Source organism: Strigops habroptila, chromosome 5, assembly GCF_004027225.2.
Source record: "Strigops habroptila isolate Jane chromosome 5, bStrHab1.2.pri, whole genome shotgun sequence".
Classification (NCBI taxonomy): Eukaryota; Metazoa; Chordata; class Aves; order Psittaciformes; family Psittacidae; genus Strigops; species Strigops habroptila.
The window spans coordinates 24131996-24151307 of record NC_044281.2 but is presented as its reverse complement, the minus strand read 5'-3'; the positions used below and the strand labels follow the sequence as shown (position 1 = coordinate 24151307).

The 19312-nt window shown below is 40.5% G+C and overlaps 1 protein-coding gene across 3 annotated transcripts in view; it reads right to left on the bottom strand.

Annotated features, from left to right (window-relative positions):
* Positions 1-14519, bottom strand: part of PLA2R1 (phospholipase A2 receptor 1) — a 41188-nt gene extending 26669 nt beyond the window's left edge. The window contains exons 1-9 of one of the 3 annotated variants that reach the window (XM_030488133.1): positions 14361-14519; positions 10591-10974; positions 8099-8266; positions 6864-7037; positions 5637-5750; positions 4843-4986; positions 3651-3839; positions 2016-2173; positions 512-619 (exon numbers count right to left, since the gene is read on the bottom strand). In XM_030488133.1, coding sequence (XP_030343993.1) covers positions 512-619; positions 2016-2173; positions 3651-3839; positions 4843-4986; positions 5637-5750; positions 6864-7037; positions 8099-8266; positions 10591-10974; positions 14361-14463 — 1542 coding nt within the window. In that variant the 5' untranslated portion in view covers positions 14464-14519. Of the gene's footprint in view, positions 1-511; positions 620-2015; positions 2174-3650; positions 3840-4842; positions 4987-5636; positions 5751-6679; positions 6733-6863; positions 7041-8098; positions 8267-10590; positions 10975-14360 lie in introns of those variants that run through there. The other 2 variants (XM_030488132.1, XM_030488134.1) reach the window with 2 other exon arrangements.
* Positions 14520-19312: the final 4793 nt, after the last annotated feature.

Sequence of the window (19312 nt, the reverse complement as noted above, 5' to 3'; positions counted from 1 at the left end):
GAAAACCTGCTGCAATGTCCTATTTAGAGAGCTGTGCTCGTTCCTATTTGCATTTGAAGGAAAAAGGAATGCTAACGTACGAGTGGAAAAGTTCACTCTCCGTGTCAATGAAAGTGATTGTTTTTCACCCTGACATTCCGTTTCGATGTATGAAAACCATGTGTGGGCTAAGGCATCATATAACAGCTATTATTTGCACAGATGGTGGACCAAAGGGTTTTCACTTTTGATCTAGAAAGAAATAGGAACTTGGGTCACAACTGCTGACAATGCAACAAGCCATGAAAGGCATCTTGAGAAAGCTTTTAATCTTACATTAAAATTTAGTTTACATACTTTTAAGGCAAACAGTGAGATTTTTCCTAGCAAAACATGCATGTCTTTAGTATGAAAAACTAAAATATCTACCTATTTACATCCATATGTTTGGTAGCTACATTTAGAGGCTTCCTATAGAATTCTATTTTATTAGTAAGGCTTTAAAACAAACAAAATCCACAAAACCCCTTACCTCTGGACAACTTGATTCTAGCTCAGGAGAGACATTATTAAATTCCCCTGATTTTTTGCAAATGTAGAAAGATCTGTCTTCACATTTTTTAATCTTCCAACGTCCCTCCTAGGGAATAAAAAGAAATATATTCTGTACATACTCATACTGTCATGCATATCTATACACACATTAGATTACACTTCCTCCTCCTATTTTAACTTTTCATTAAAACCAAATAATTTTTCTCACTCCATTTATTTATCCTTAGTTGGATCATTTATTTCTACCAACACTGTCAGCAGGACTTTGCAAATCAATCATGTCTCTTTGAATAACTATTTGGGATGTAATTCATCTTAATTAACTAACACTATGGCCATGCCAGAGCATTTTTCAGAATAGAGAGGAACTTTCTTCCTATGCATTTTTCAGAATAGACAGGAACTTTCTTCCTGTCTTAGTTCTTTGTAAGACTAATCTTTATATGTGAACAGCTCTTATGCAAAATATTACAAAGTTTGTATAATTTTCAAATATGTATACACAGTGCCTACGTATCAAAAATGTTTGAAGAATTTTATCTCAAACTTCCTTTTCCTTTGTATTTTACATTTTCATTTGTTTATACTTGCAATCTGAGTCAAATATAGTTTTGTGTATCTAAACCCCACAATTTTACTGCTTCCAATGGGAACCCACTTTTCCAGGTCAGTGTAATTGTCTTGGCTTTCTCATGAGTTTAAGATTGCAATATGAACCCACTACTAGACAAATAACAGAAACTCTTTTTGATACAGTTTTCACACTTACACAAAACGTACTTTAAAAAAAGAATAAAGGATTATAGTGCTACTTACATAAGTCATGTATTAGTGAATTTAAGTACTGTAATTGTAAAATTAAATTTATGACCAAATTACTAAAAAAAAAAAAACACCCCAAGAGGGCCATGAATACTGATAAGACAGGACATAGTGTCATCTGAACGTTACTCCTACTTTTACGACACCTGACTGATTTGGGGTCAGTCTTACTGCTGTCAACTTCTGTAATTTTATGTAGGTTTAGGCTACTATCTGTTTTTGAAAGATGCTACGTAAAATTTATTGACAGGAAGATAAAATGGACACAGTTGACAGTTATTCAAAACATGAATTTGAAGCTTTCAAGGCAAGAACTGATGCATCATAAATTATGATATACACTACCTGGATTTTAAATTACTTTGTCTTTATTAAAATACCTACTCGTATTTGTTCTCTTCCAGTTGGCTTTACATATGTAACATTTTTATTGAACATAAGCTCAAAATCTATGACTAATTTTCTGTGCATCAGCACTGCACACCGTATTAGTTTCTAAAGGCTACATTGCATTTATCACAACATAAACATATTAGGACTCAAAAACCAGTCATACTACGGGTCATGGTTTAAAAAAATATGCACAGTGAGAAAATAAATTTTCATAAGCTAAAATAAAAGTGTTTGTCTCATTCTTTCAAAAAGAAAAGAAAACTTACAGGTCCTTGTGCTGAAACACAGAGTTGTCCTGTTCTTTGAAAGGTGTTAGGTTCTTGGCTGTGCCAGTTAGAGAATTTTACTGGGGTGCTATCTGACCACTCAAAAACAGCAGAAGCATTCTTACTGTATAACCCAATCCATGTTTCAGTTACATTTTCTGTAAAAGATTAAGTGAGTTCAGATTTTAACGATGAAGAAATAATGCCTTTTGCTCCTGTAACATCAACATCACCATTAAAAATTATTAATGGAATTCTCATAAGAATTACCTTCTTTCACCGGGGAAATGCTGTATAAACCTTAAGAAAACTTACTGCTGAGATAATGGTCTACTGCCCTTGAAGACTAAATTGTTGCAAAAATAAATTAACATACATGATAATATCCTTTGAAATCCTGAAAAATACAGATCAAGAGCACATGCACTTTTTTGAAGTGCATGGGGCAGAAAGCCTGACATGGATGGGAAAGATTTCTTATAATCTTTCATGGCATACTCAGCTTTAAGTTTCTCCGAGTGGTGTTTGTAAGCTCCAGTGACAGCACAGTTGTAGCCACAGTGGTTGGCAAACAGGAAAGGCAGGGCTTGTGGTTTGATCTAATGTCTTACTTGACCAGCTACTACAGCCAGAAAAAGCAGACAGATTTTCAGGCATGTAAGCCCTTCTCCTGAAGAGAAGTCTAAAGCAGGGCTAAAATAGAAGCAGCAAACTTTGAAGCTGAATACAAGCTGAGAACAATTACATCTATCCACTACAGCATCTCTGGAAATGATGGCATTTGGTATCTGTGGAGGGTATTAATACAAATGAAGAAGATGATGCAGTGGTTAATCTCCTAAAACAGACAGGGCAGCAAAGAGGATAGGAGGCGGCAGGGGTGATAATGGAAGATGATGTCCAGTAAACCCAGGGTAACACACCATCCTTCAACCATAGCTGATGGGACAAAGTGATAGAACATGTCACTGTGCCCCAGCTCCAAGAAGCTTAAACTCATGGCCAAACTGTGCAGCTCTGCCAGCACACTGATGTCAGCTGCAGGTACAAAGTACTTACTTTTCTTTGCTGCTGTTATGACAACAAAGGTCTTGGCACTGCCGCAAAGAGCTTTTGTTCATTAAGTTCCTTGTTTAATTGTGCTGCCTCTTAGGACAATGTGGACTAGCAGGACTCCTTTGATACACCCTGCTGCCATCAAAAGGGATTCTGCCAACATACCAGCAGCAGCAACTTTGCAGCGTGGACAAGGCCAGCATGAAAGCAAAAGATACTATGAATTGCTTGTAGCTTCTAAGCAGAATTCTTACATAAGGATGATCACAATATTTTGCAACAGTTTTGCAAAGAACCAGCCAAGAACAGGAAAGAACAAAAGCTAGCTTGTTTACAGTAGCCTCACTGTAGTTGGTTTCTTCATTTTAAGTATGGTTATTAGAGAAGGTGGTGCTATGTATTTTTAAGACTCCTGGAAGAAGTAGTAATCATGCTTTCCTTTTTTTCTGAGAAACATCATTTTAGTGAGCCATGTAATATAGTGCTTAAGTGGCTAACAATGTTACAGGGCTGCACAAAAGAGCATCACAAAACATATCAAGAAACATTGCACGCTTTAAACTAACTCCCAAAACTCACCACTTTCAAGCAAGTTAAGGAGCAGCTCTGCATCTGCCATGGAAGATATACTAATAAGCCCACTATTGTCACTCTGGCATGAGATAGAAGCATCATTCCAGCTCTTCTCCTCTTCATGAAGTCTGTAGCAGTTGCGATTGTGTGGGTACCAGCCAGCATCACAACGAGTGCCATAATACTTCCATGTATCTTTTAATTAAGCATACAAAGCTTGCGTATATTAAGATAGAATTACTAAGGTTATACTATATTTGTAACACATTCAGAGCTACTTTCTTTATCTTCATATACTGAAAAGAGAGTTGACCAAGATGACTTAAGGTGGCCAAAACGAATGCTCTATGGAACATCACATACCAAACAAACTAAAATTACTCCCACTTAATTTTACGATTCAACCGTTTTGGCCACTGGACTAGTGCAAACACACTAATGAATCTGTCATTAAATTTAGAACAGGTTGTATCTCCCTTATTACCTCTGAACCTGATTCAAAGCCAGCTAAAGCTTTTTCAGATGCATTACCTACAAAAAGTTTGGGTAAGTCTTTTATCTGAAACGAGTAGGGAAACTTTTTTCGAAGTTATCACGAAAACATTGAACCTATGTAGGCTGTTCTTATCAAAACAAAAATTAATCTTTGAATAAACTCAATTCTATGTTTAACTTTCCCACAGAATATGAGTCTGAAGCATTCTATGTACTATCTAGCCTATATTCACTATATTAACACTTTAAAAAACATATATGTACAGTGCTTTTTGTACATCAGAAGTAGAGCATGCCATGAAAATAGTTGCAAATTTTGTGCTGCATTTATACAACTTTATTCACTGTGGGCCAATGGTTCCATTCAAAGCTGAAAACCTGGTTTTAAACTCAAAAGTGTGGCTTTATTGTAATATAAAGAGGATGAGTATGGTGTAAGCCTCTGATCATATAAGGAACCAATTAAATGCTATTTATATTAAAATTACTTGTTAGCTTTAAGACTCTCAACATGTTTTCCAGGACTGCATTTAAACAGAACTGTTATTACATCACTTGAAGTAAACTGCATTCAACTTAAAACTTGCAAACCTATACATCTAGTCCAGCTAAGACTCTGTTCTGCTGACTTTATAATCATGTGGATTTCCCTTGTTCTCCTTCCACACCCACAAACAGGATAGAGTAATACTGAAAGACTTACCCAATGTTTCATGCTCTGTCTTATTTAAGTATTTTTTGCATACAAAAGGCAATCCAGATTCACATAAATAACTTTGCCAGCCATACTTCAATTTTGCATTAATCACTGCACAATGATTTTCTCTAAACCGGTTATCAGAGACATCTGCAAACACATTTTTGAGAAGCACAAAATTACAAAAAATCAGTTCTTGCAAAATGGTGTTGTAAGGTGGCTCTCCATCTTACTGAATGAATGTATAAGCATCTCTGCATACCCAAACACCAATACTCTGAACAGCTGAACACTGACCCTGAGTTATACATGTGTAGCAGTTCCTCCTTGGCTGCTGCTATCAGATGAGAGGCTGAAATAAGCTCTAGTGTCTACTTGTATCTGTTGGTAGGCAAACTCAAAATGTAGTCTTTGTAGCAGACCAAGCTACAAAGCTCATGTTAATGTGCTTTAACAGGATGTTAACGTAAACAAATTCAAACTCCTTTTTTCCATTAAACTAGCTAGATCATAGCTTTTAAATATGCAACTGGAATCTTAAAAATGCCTTTAAAGGTAAATGACAAAAGGGCTAGATGTTTAATACTTTGAACAGGTCATTTCAATTGATGCTCCATCTGTAGAAGAAGCTTTTAGTTCATGAATATGAATAAACATTTCCACCAAAAAAAGGAAGTACACTTGTTCATTTGATTCACTTTTCAACCACAACTATAGGAACAGCAGTATTGTATCAAGCAGCAGTTACAGACAGCAAATAATTACACTGCTATAACATATCCAAAAGGAACATCAAGTACTTGCTCTCCAGTTCACAAACACTAGCGGTGCTCCATCTGACCACTGCCAGCCAGCATCTTCCTCCAGGCAATTCAGGCCTGTCCACAGCATCATGTCTGTGGCATTTAACTGCCCTGAAACAGAAAAAATAAAGTAATACTTCACAGTTTCCCCATGTTTTAAAGTATCTACAAGTATAGATCTGCTGTCCTGACTTACTACAATGGGAATAAAACAAAACTTCAAAACAGTCTCCAGAAAGTTCAGGCTGTTTTCTCTGTCCTTAGAAAACGTCTATTAGTTTGTTGATCAACACAGATGAAAAGGAATAAACTCAGAAGTCTGCATCCTTCGAAAGCTACTCATCCTGCAGACCCTTCCTGCAGAAGTTGTTGCCAACCCTAGAAGTTAATCTAGAACAAGCAGCTACATAAACGCTAGCCTGTTCCAGCTTTCCATAAACCATGTTCCTTTACAGCCTAGAGGCATATCAAACAGCTGATGAAATAATTGTGAAAACTTCCTGTTGGCTATATCCTGCAATTGAAAATCAGCAATAATGGGAAGCAGTGGGAAAGAAACCTGAGGCAGCCTTTTGCATCACATCTCTCCCACCCATTCCTCCATTTGGTCCTCTCCATGCACGCTAAAATACCCACAGAAGCCATGCTGTCAGAAGGCTCCACAAAATTTGTCTGAGATGCTTGATGTACAGGGAAAGCAAAAGGCTTATCAGAGAAGGAATACCATCCATTTATGAAAACAGAGTTGCCATTTTTCCCCATACAGGACATGTACTTTAAGCCTGCAAAATGTTCTTGTCATTCACATTTGCAAGATAATTTATTTTCTCGCAAAGAAAGCTTAACAGGAGAAAGGGACACCACGGTCCATTATGGAGAAGGTAAATACTTGTATAATTCTCCAAAGAAAACAAACACTCTATAACCACAGCTGCAAGAATGACTGGGAGTCTCTGTAGGGAGGGAGGATTAAGACAATTACACCCTCATGCAACATATACCACCACTTCTGCACCTAGGTTGCTAAGACAGTAACTTACCTTCACCCTTGCTTTTTCAAACAGCTCTACTGAGGTGCATTACGTGACGAAGCCTCACAAGCAGCAATGGGAGAGATAACACAGAGAGTATTAAGCTCCAATGCTTACCCCTTTTTCACAGGTAAAGAGGAAATCTAACTACATCTCTGGTTACTACAAGGTCCGCAGAGAAACGTCTACTCACTGCTTAAGTTACTTATGTAGTTCTGCTCTTCGGTGTTGGTGACACTCAGCAGGTCTCCTCCTTGCAGCTGACAGGCAGCTCTTGCCTCACGCCAGGTCAGCACAGACGCAAGGTTGAACTGGTAGCAAAGGTGCGTGTCAGGGTTCTTCTTCCAAAATATGTCACAGCCACTCTCTGCTCAAAAACAGACTCATCACCAAGAGCCCAAGACTACAAACTAATCAGAAATACAGTAACTTGAACAATTCAATTAATGACAGTGGCCACGATTATGAACTCCTTTCATGTTCCTTGTTAAAGAACATATGGAAATAGGGCACCAGCAGAATAAAATGTTGCTCCACATTTAATACAGCTGATAAAATACTCAGGAGTTGACCTGCAGGTGGTGGTGACTTTCACAGCTCTCGTGAAGCCAACAGAGCTACATTTTAATTTGTGCCAGCTGATCCTAAAGCTGAATGTTAAAATATTCAAACTATGAACACCTCACCCAACTTGTAGAGAAGCAGTCACTGGATCTCTTTTTATCTTGTACTCAAGACAATAAACTTACTGTAATTACAAAGTATAAGCAAGGCTGAAAATATCTATAATGGTTGCCCAGCTGGTTTTAAGATGCATTGGAACAAAGAACTGAAACATAGCTTGAGCAGAGAGGGCTTTTTCAAACCACTCCTGCTGACAGAAGATACTATTTTGCTTATTTATGCAAGAAGCTGGAATATCCATGGAGATTATACATCCAAAATACTTCTGTATTTTTAAGGCTATTGCTTCCATGTGTTTTAGGCCTAAGATGTGTCCAAGTATGCAGAGAAGAAAAGGAATGTGCAAGATGTAATGCAGTCAAAAGCAAAACGTGACATTGCAAGGGCAACCCTTACTTCACATGCTTCAGAGATGCTCTCTATATATCACTGGGACAGAGGAGAGAGAGCTTTAGCTGCAGGGTAAAGTCAGTAGGCTGCATGGAATACCATCCTTTTGATCACCCTCCCTCCCCTCCTCCTACCCCCGCATAGTTTTGCTTTTGGGATAAGAACTTGGGTCTCCAAAGGCCAAACATGATAAATAATGATGCAATTTGCTAAAGTCTTCTTTTGCATCTTTAAAAAACATTCCCCTCTAACAGAAAGGAATTAATCCAAAATAGTGTGTGTCTTAGAACTACTAATAAAGAGCAAAGATACTCTTGGGAGGTGGGGAGAGACAGAAGACAAACACCACCTTACCAGCACTTGGGCAAAACCCCCATTTTTCATCTTGTTCATAGTCAGTTGTTGTGGCACACCAGTCAAATTCCTTTCCATCCTTCGTACACTCGTAATACCACTTGTTGTTATATTTAAATGGAAAAATGCATGGCAAACCAAAGGAGTTTCCCAGCAAGGTGTATGTTTCTGGAATAAACAAAATGCAGAGATTAAAAGAATGCTGACCACAGAAATTTCTTCACCCCCATATTTCATTATTTCCATTTTTAGCAGCAATGATAAAAGTAAATTGTCTAAAGTTATATTCTAATTTCAATTTATAATTGATAACACAGCATTACAAGTATGAGCTGCATAACTTCAGTAAACAGAATTTGGAAATGACAGGTTTATGAAATTTGTCACCATGGATCAAGGCACATTCTCATTCTCATACCAGTCTAACTGAAAAAAAACCCCAAAACAAAAAACCTCACAACAAAACCACCACCACCACAAAAAACCCAAAACCAAACAACCAAAGCCAAAACCTGAACAATTAACCTCTAAAATCTGCACTTAAATTTCAGAACTACACAAAACAATAGTTAGCAGAATCAGTACACATTCAGATGAAAACTCTACCTCTTTTTTTACTTGTCTTTTTTTTTTTCACTTATTAGTCTATGATAGACGAGCAATTAAGCATTATTTCCCCTGCTCCTCCCACTCTATATAAAGTGGATTTCTAATGTTTTTGCCATTCTCTTTGTCATTCTATTGGAAAGGAAATGTGAAAGACAAAGGAATATTAAACAAACTTTTTTTTTTTTTAAAGTTTTTAATACCATGGGGAATAATACCTAGCTAAAGAACTGATGTTATACACATTGTTGTCACAATCAATTAATGCCTTACAAAATATTTTCAATATTTTCCTATTGTACTTTGAGTACCAAAACATGGAGACAATTCAGTGCAACTGAAAGCTGTAAAAGCTTTACCTCAGTGAGTGTCTCCTTAACCTCAGAGCTTCTACAAAAGGTCAAAGAACCACAATCACACTTAGAATGAAACTGTTTGTCTGTTTGTCAAAGATCCCATGTTGATAGCTTAAAGATCAAAGTCCTTCAACTACGGAATCAGTACATACTGCCAGGTTCTTAGAGGTTTCCAGAGTTAATGACTGGATGAGCACATATAAAAAAGCAGTTTACACACTGTAAATCCTCTTTAAAGCCTTCTAATATGAACAGATGCTACAAAGAACATGCGTATATAAAAAAATAAATAAATAATAAATCAGGATTCTCTATCTACCCGCTACCATGCTGCTAGATACAGAGGTGCAAGGGATTATCTTAGTCCTGGCAAGAAACCAAATTCATCAGTTATAAACCTCTCACCTCATTTATATACTTTTTTTTCTTTAAAGATGCTCCCCCCAGCCTCGTGGTCTAACAGCCTGGCTTGCATTTACTAAGGTATGTGCATAAACTAAGGTAGGAGGAGGAAAACAGAAGTTAGACTTGAAAGAGATTTTGCCAATGCAATCAATTACTTTGATCCTGAAACTAGGCTAGAAGCACCCGTCTAAGGCTGATCTTCTTCTCCCAGATGTTGCAGTACTAGGGCTAAAGTAGGTCTACATTCATCTCCCTGCGTGTACACAGCAAATGTGTAAGACTTTTTGTGGGTTTAAATATTTTCTGTCTGGTCTCAATATAAATTCTACCAGGTTTTAAAGAAGAGTTTGGATGCTACAGTGCTTTACCAAGTATCACAGGTCCCAAAGGAAGGGCTTTGCTGAAAGCAGAGGCCAAGCCCAGCTACACCTCCAGAGCAAACCACTGAGACAGATCTGCAACCCAAACACCTAGTTTAAATGGGGAGAATAAACAGCTCCAGTCTGAGACACACTGTGCAAATATTAGGTCTTTCCCTCTACAGAAATGCCGATGAAGGGGTCAAGGAACAGTCTGCTGCTGTTTGTAGTCAATGGGTTTATCTTAGTCCTTATACCTGGAAAACTGCTCAGGTCTGCAGACCTGGATCTTGACATACATTCCTAGGCCTTTGCTAGCTGTACAGCAGGATTAATCAAAAGCCTGATCTCTGCTCCAAAGTTTGGCACGTTCAGAGTCCAGGTGCTGAACATTGCAAACATTCGGTTCAAGCACACTGTGATCACAGACTGATTTTCAGTGATGGGAATTCCAAATATTTTGTTATCTCTCTCTGGGTTTCTCTGATAAAGAAATCTGCAGGACAGGCAACTGCAAATCCTTAGTTCCCCTTTTTATTTTATGAAGGATTTGAAATGAGCATTTCTTGGTTTGCAAGGATACCAGTGATTTTTTTTGGTTCATGTAATAGATAAGTGGTGGTATGCTCACCTCAACCATTGCATATAAAATCCCCAAACTTCTAGTCCCAAACCACAACAGAGATCACAAGCACCCGACATTGCTTCAAAAGAACTTTTGAAAACTATACCCATCTACATTTCTATGACAAGATTTTACTTTTACCTTGAAATGGGTGTTCACAGAGGTCTTCATCATAGGACATATACTGTTTCCACTGATAAGCAGATTTTTTTTTGGCCACAACACGTTTGTTGTTTTCAACAGCTAATTTGTACTCTGATACACCAACTAATGCTTTTCCATCACAATTCCACCACAATGAGTATTGAGTTGAATCACATTCAAGCATACTTAATGGCTGTTCTGGCCTACTGACATTCAGTCCTAGACAGGTACTTCTGCCTATGTTGAAAAGACGGCGATTGGATACCCATTTCCATAACATGTCTTTTGAGAGTTGATCGCAGTCTTCCAGAACGAGGCCAAGGCTGTCCACTTTAACACATAAGTTGGAATCTTCACTTTGGATAATAAATATCCCTTTATCTGTAGGAAATAAAGAAAATAAAATATGTTTAGGTCTATAGAACACTGCAATTGATCAAATAGTATCAAAAGACAAACATTTCAATTGGAGCTATTTAGGAAGAAAACCAAAAATATCCATGAGAATAACTGGCACTCCACAAAATAAGAGTACTGGTCTAAATACACTGCCAGCTGAGGTTTTAACATGTGGACCACTTGCAAGATCACAAAAATAAGGCTAGGTAGTATTTCTCAAGTTGGATAGCCAAAAAAAGAGGGTGCCCAGAAACATCAGTCCTATTCAAAGAAAGAAAACCAGAACGCTGGTCACTAAGAAACACCCAGTAATGGAGTACAGGTTTATGTGTTACAAGAAGTCATACTGTATATTGTAAAATAATTCTCAAGGAGGGGGATTAGACAGTGCAATTAAAGTGAAAGCTAAAAAGTTTAAGGCTGATATTGCCATATTCATTCTTCGCCCTCTGCAACTGAAGAGCAGAAAGAAAATATTTTACATTGTAAAGAGTATACAGAAAGGGCAGGATTTATCTATAAAACAAGAGCTGGTGGCTAAGGGTTAGAGCATCCCCTCCCTACAAGATGCATATTGGTCAACCATACATGACTACCATGGACCACAGCAGATGTTGTGGGGTAAGCCTGACATCCCAGCTTTCTTGGAATCATGCAGAAATTCAATGAATTATGTGACATCACATTATAAGTATGTGAAAAAAAGCCAACTGTTTAATGTCTTGGAGGCAAATGTTTAACTGAGCATATAGACTGAAAAAAACGAGGGCAGCTGAGGAACTGGAAATCAGCAAAATATAAACCTGCAACAGCTAATCTATTTTATTCACTCTGAAATCCAATGGTAATTAACCCATGCAGTTCCTCTCACATTATATGTGAGATATGTATTTTATGCCTCAGGAGATTATGTGCTGAAAACCTGAGCAGCACTTCCATTTTACCTTGAAATTTCACAGTGCTGATTTCTGCCATGTGTGCTTTCTAGCTACTGTAATTCACTATACCTAACATTCTGAAGCAGTAACTATAATTAAAAAAACCCCAAACCCTCTAAAATTTACACAGCCCACACCTAAAATATAAGATGCAGAGGTCCACCCAGATGCTATCTCTGGGTTTAGTACATACAGTTTAGGTGCAGCTCTAGAAAAGAAGGATTTTTTTCAAGCAGCAGTGGGACAATGCTGTAACAGACAGACAGGAGATAGCTCACCTATAAGATGCACACACAACAAGCAGAACAAAGAGGATACAAATTATAGAGGTTTTTGCTTACAGATTCTGCACAAAGCACATCAAGAAGTCTGATTTACAAAGAGGACAGTCAAACTGCATATGGTATCACTAGTAGCAGGGGCTGCTTTCCACATGGCTATAGACACTGGTAGCTTGCAATGATGTAGGAAGGAGGGGCAAGCCTTTCTGACTTGCAGCAGGTGAGAACCAAAGTGTTATATGTAATTGCAGCTGTCTTACATTAAGTCCTTAATCCTTTGGGGCTGAGCAAGGTTCTTTTAATCACTGTATTTCTATGAGGTGTCTAAGCTCACTGAAAAACCATCAGACTACACTCTGTGCCAGATACACTTTGCCTGTCTGGCCCTTTGCCTTTGAGTTTTCTGTGAAGTTGTGCAGTTTATGCTCGTTTCATCCTTCTTATCCAACCCAACCCGCCATGGGCGACACAGGCGTCTCCATCTACATGTCCAGAAAGGGTTTCTGTCTCTCATGCTAGGAATGTCTTTCTCACAGCGGTCTTATCTTGGTTAGCCAAGAAAATACACTGTTCATTTGGTAGATAAGTGGAAGCTGTGATGTTGTTAGCACCAGTAAACACTGATTACTGAGGTTAATTCACCATGTCACTGGGATTCACTAACAAACTTCTTATGCAAACTCCCAATCTACCTCCGCCTCAACAGCACACAGCAACTCCCATGCAGCAGCTTCCTGGGGGTGGAGGGAGCAACACCATCATCCCAAAGATGAAGGATTCTCAACCTCTGAATGCCTTTATCTGTAAGGCTCTTAAGAGTTGCAGGGACTGCTGAGAAAAGATAAGGGTCTTACACACTCTACACAAATAACTCCACTGGATGATCTCTGTGAATAACACATGCTTCCCTTCTTCACTCTACAGCAGTTTAAGCCAAGAATGGCCAGACCTTAACTCTTGAGCCACACAGTCCCCTTTCAGATGTGGTTTCTGCTCCCCAACTAGAAGATGCAATTAGCAAGAGAACCATCCTGGCCCGAGGACTGCCAGGTAACTGCCAGCTCAAGGGAGAAGTAAGACGTGAGAGATGGCAGGTTCAGTGGCAGCTCCATGGGCCCCAGCTCAGCCGTCTCAAGTGGGGCAGTGAGACAACTGGAGCAGCTCCCAGCCTCCAGTACATCTTCAAAGCTTCCCTTCTTTCAGCTTGTGAAGCTATGCCACCCGTTTTACAGGTACTCTCACTAAAGGGTTTTGTTACAAAGCCCCTGGGTCTGGGAGGGTCCTGTGCCCAAAGTCTTGCACATGAAGAGCTGCTAGAGGCTTTATAAACTTGCAAGCCCCTGAGGACCCAAGGAGAAAAAAAAAAGTTTATACTTTAGAAATTGACAGGGGGGAGAAACACTGTCAGTTGGAAACAGCCAGCTTCTCCTACACCCAGGTCCCTCCATAAACCGACAAGGTGACAAGAAACAAAACTGCAGAACTGAGGCATCAAGCTGATGCAAAGCCACAGACAAAGAGCTAACAGCAGACCAGTACCTCCAAGTTCCTGTTTACTTAGGTTCAACACACTGAATAAATGGCTCTAGCAAAACTAGGAGAACAAGATATGTTCATTTCCTTCCTCCTCACCTCCCACTTCCTTCCCCCTCAAACATCAGTGAGGATTGCTTATGTGGCAATAGAGAAAATAACTGGAATTTATCGGAAATGAGAAAAAAGTAATCTGTATTGCCTCCAAGTGCAAAGAAAGCAATGGGCAGTGTAGCAAGCAAGGACGATGGAAACGGGACCGGGTCTACGCAGGGTCAGGGCCACCCCTCGGCCCCTCACGCTTCCAGACCACTTCACCCAGTGCGGGGTGACACCTTCACCCTGCCCAAGCCCTCCTGGCCGGGGTCGGCCGGACCCCAGCAGGAGTCTCCCCCAGCCTTGACGCCTCCTGCCGCCCACTGCGCTCAGGCCCGCTGGCTACCCACGGCTGCAAGCCCGGCATGGACGGACGGGACTGAGAGGCGTCCCGGGGGCGAAAGGCTCAGCCCGGCGCCGCTGCACGACCGATGACGCCCCCCGACCCGCCGCGGGGCCCGCCCGGTGCGCGTTCCGCGCCGCCCCCCTTCCCCGGGCCGGCCCCGGAGCCGTCACTCACTCCGAAGGGAGGGCACCTCGTCCCGGCGGAGGGCGGCGGAGCCCCGCGCCGGGCCGCCGAACAGCAGGCAGCACGCCAGGAGCCGCAGCCGCACGCCCAGCATCGCCGCGGCACTGCGACCACGAGCTCCCGCTCCGCTCCACGGCACCGGACCCGCCGAGCCCTGCCCCGGGGAGGGCAGAGGAGCGATCCCACCCTGCGGCGCCCCGGGGCGGGGAGGAGGGGCGGCCCGGCCCGGCCCCGGGGGGAGGCCCGCGGGCTCCCCCCGTGCGGCCGCGGGAGGGACGGCAGGGAGGTCGTGGCAGTGGCGCCGGTGCCGCCTGCCCCGCGTCCCTTGTCCCCGGAAGGGGGAACGCCGGCGGAGACCCGTCGGCCGGAGTTGGAAACGCCGCTCATGCAGCTCGGGCCGTTTGCCCAGGTCAGGGTTGTGGATTCAAGCGGACAAAAAGCTTCGTATGAATTTTATTTTCCATCCGAAAACACTTTATCATGCCTGCAGTCCAGGTACTTTTATCCTAAAAAGGAACCAGAAAATACCCAGAGACACTGGAGGTGGGAGATCATCAATAGCACCGTCCATGTTTGCAGGTTTGCTGCTCTGTCCCTGAGCATCCCCACTTCTAAACACCCCACTCAGAGACTTGGGTTTTTAGCTAGGTCAGCTTGTCAACTCGAAGTCATTTTACATTTTGGAATGGGGAAAAATTACTGCCTTCTTCCAGTTTGTTAGGCTCTTCAGTAGAATATTCAAAGGAGCTGCCCCACTTGGGTTGAGTTTCAGTCTTATGCAAGCTATGAATAGCCGAGGGAAACTTGAAAGCAGAACCTTTAGTTAAAGATAGAGCAGTTTTACTGGAATAAGCAGGACAGTTCAGTTTTAATCTGCATAAGCATGTTTCTGCATTGTTCTTTATAGCAGGCAAGTGTACAATTGTATTCATAAATGTATAAAAATGTACAGTGTAGGAGCATATTTGAACCGAGCCTCTGTTCCCCCATGTCCACCTCAATCATAATACAGGGATGAAAACAGAAACCTCTGGGCTTGCGTTTCTCACTGGTAGTTTGGTAGAAGGGGGAACTGAGAAGCAAGTGAAGCCAAACACTTGGAAAGAAGCAGATAACTGGAAGGGTTTCTCCAAACAGTTTAACAGATGATAAAAATGCCTGGCAAGAAAACAAACAGCAGGAAACACTGCTGAACAAGCTGTTCTAGCAGTGACCTGACTGCAAGACAGAAGGGTTGCAACTCTACAGGAACTGCAGTGTTCCTCTCAGGAAAGCTGCAGCTTTCGGAGAATTTCAGGTTCTGAGAGAGAAGCTTGTTAATGAGCCATTTATGAAAATATGGCCGCTCGGAACTGTCTACAGCTCTTCAGGTGTATTCATGAGCTCCAGCAAAGAGCTCTGTTGCTCCAGAGCCCCCTCCTGGGTCACACTGAGAGATCACACTGTGTTTGTAATCCCACCTTTAAAAATAGAGGTGCCAGTGACCAAAACTGAGGCTGCTCCCAGGGAACGAGCCTGACTGTGGGTTTTTCTGCTTAATTCAGTAAGATCAAAGTAAGCACGTTCTAATTACAGATTCCTAATAATGAACATCTCAACGTTTTTGTAACTATTTTACTAAATGCAAATTAGCACTTATTAATTTTGAGCAGTTTTCCTTTTTTTTCTTTAATATTCAGATCAACCTCTTTGACTAAACAGGTTTTTAGTGTCTTGAATCTGTTCTAGTCTTTCTAAACGAGTAAATCCTTCTAGCTGCAGTTAATACTGGCCTGGGTATTTATAGCTAAGCTATCCCTACTTAATTACCATAATAAGACATCTTTGCTGGCATAGTGGCTTGTAAAACCAACACGGCGACGTTTTCTGAAGTAAACTTGGTGACATAGTTTATATTAGCTTGCACATTAAATTGTCTAACTTTCCAATTGTATTTATTTGTTTTACCTGTCTTCCTTCAAAGCATTTGCTGTGGTGATTTGGCTCCTTTATTTAATTTTCTGTCTGGAACCCACTTTTTGTAAATATTTTTTCTCTTCATTTCTCTGTCAATGATCTGTTCTCTTTCTCTTTGTGTATACTTGGACCTATACATATATATCTGCACTTGTCTGAGCTGATCTGTCTTTGCTATTTAGGTACTCTACACGACATTCAACACCTTCCCCTGTCTTTGCTTAGACATTAACTCAGCCTTATGAGACCTATATGCAGATACGAATCCAGTGCATGTTCATAGCCTTCATCCACAAATATAAGCCCTTGTCAAATTCACACTAATTCCATATTCTCTAAAAGCCATTGCTTTTCCAGGGCACACACAGATCCAGTATGTCATGTGCTCAGCATCTCCTCATGGAGTAATTTGTGTTCATAATCTAAAGTCTGAGAGCAGGTCTCTTTTTTTCCCCCCGCTACCAACCAGAATGGGAATACCAAACCAGAGAATAGCTAGGAAGAAAAAGCAGGACCAAAACTGCTTGCTTTAGCTGTGTCCAGCAAGCAACAGTTCCATCTTTTTCAGAGGCATCATCCTAGATCTGTTAAGCGCTGAAAAACGGTGTTTCTCCAGCATCTTAGGTCAACTGCCAGGTTTGCAGTGTTCTTCCTTTTCACTTAAAAGTTTTGTTGTTTACCCCAGACACAGAACTGCTCTCTTTATCAGCTCTGCCACTCCAGTTACACCTGGCTATAGGCTCTACAGGCACTTCTTCCACCTTCCCTACCGCCTCTGGCATGTCCCAGCGATGCCCCTTTTCCTTTTGTCAGCTCTGCCTGTGTGTTTCTGTTATACTATTCCCTCCTTCCGTGCTCTCAGGTGATTGCTGTGGCTGCCAGGCTCTGCAGTTTCAGTCCACATCAGCCCGCATCAGATACAATGGCCCTATGGGAGAGCTTATAATGCCAAGATTCAGGTTAACTGAAATCCCTAGTTACAAACTGCCAGTTCACTACTCAGAATGTGTTTGGTTTTTTTCCTAAATGTAACTCTAATTTTGTTTGTTAGTTGCTCATAGCTTTAGGCTAGAAAATTTGTTTTTTCTAAAGTGAAAAACTAGCTTATAAAGATGACACCAAGAGCATGAATACACTTTGTGCTTCTAAAACCCTTCTAGATATCTGATATTCCTGCATGGGCGTGAGGTGGAGAGAGTAACAACCTATGTGGCTGTTACTGTGCCGCACGAGCCACCCACTTCCCAGTGAATCCTCACCTTTCCAAGCCCTTCATCCCTCCTCTGCCAGTAAATGTGCACTCCACACAAATCTAGAATACTTTGTTATAATATAGATGCTTTAGTATTGGGTAGAAATTTTACTGTTACTATAGAATCACAGAATCATCTAGGTTGGAAAAGACCTTTAAGATCATCAAGTCCAACCATTACCCCAGGACTGCCAAGTCCACCGCTAAACCATGTCACTAGCTTACATTTTGAACTCTGGCAAAGAAGATAATTTGTTGCTTACATTTAAAGCATTAATGTGCCCATAATGACTTAAAGCTTTCGTATATGCCCACCTACATCTATAAGGTAACTGAAACATGTAAGTACTTTGCTAACCTAGAGTCAGCATGCTTAAAATATACATGTCTGCCATCAAGAGAGCCTTCCACTGTTAGTACTATTATAGTGAAATTGGTAGTAGAATAAGACAACTTTTGCAAAGATTTGCTGCAAAAGAGTACTTAGTGTGTTCCCAAGAAAAGCTATTAATATTCGACTGTAAACTTGTTTACTAAATAAACCAGTGATGCATTTTACTCAATACCAGAAATTACACATACTTTGATCAACAAATGTTATGTGTTTTAAACCATTAAAGCCATCATTTAATTGCTTAGCAAACATTTTAGAATATAAAACCTGTAAACCTTTCACAACTTCTGTTTCATGATTTAAATTTGCCTGAGAGACTGATAGTTTTCTCTGTTTCTCAATCACATGCAAATAGGTTTGTAGGCAAAACCATTCCTGATTTGTTTGGCCAGATGTGTCTTCTACCCTGTGATATCCAATTCCTTAAGCACAACCCCTCTTCATTTTGTCAGAATGAAGCTTCATAAATCAGGGTAGTAGGGAATAAGCAGGTTCCACTATAAAAAATGGGGGTGGACATTGATTGTGATTCACTGAAACAGGAGCATGTCTGTGAGCCGGTGTAAACTGGAATGAGCACAAGTGGGGCTGGAGCATAAGCTCAATGACCTTAAGCTCTGTCATTTACTAAAAGACCAAGAACCACAATTTAGGCAGGATAGACAACCTCTTAACAACATACCATCAATCTAGTTGGGAAAAACAAAACAAAACAAACTTGGCTGGATGTAAGATTCAGAACAAGGATATACGTGTACCCGGTGCTGACATGACTTTACAAGTTGGGAGTAGGTGTGCCTTTGCACCTTGTGCACTCCTTCTCAGAAGAGCCAATCTTTTTTTCCAGCTGTGTGTTTACATTTAGAAACCCTGCAGGTAATGGAAACATTTACTGTGCTCATTAGAGAATACGCACACAGAAAAACCCAAAGCAATTTTACTTTGCTCTTTCCTTTAACAATTTCTTCCCAGGTGGAATAATTTTTGCATTAGATACATTTTATTGAATACAAAGTAAGGTATAGACATTTATTTTTTTGTTATCTTTTTGTTTTGTGGTAGATCAGATATACAGTCAGTCTCATATCTGAGGATTTAAGAGCTGGGATTTAAGAAAGTCTGGAAGCCAGAGCTCCCATTGCCTTCACGTGGTGGTAGAATGTGTCTTCATTACTTATATTTTTATATGATATCCACACTCATACATATGGGTATGTATGGCACCAGGGAACCACTTGTTAAAATTTCTGCTCTCTTCTCTGAATTTTATGCTGGTAAGACAATAGGAAAAGCAAAAATATTTTCTAACCAGTGGGAATGACTTGCCACCAATGCTACTAA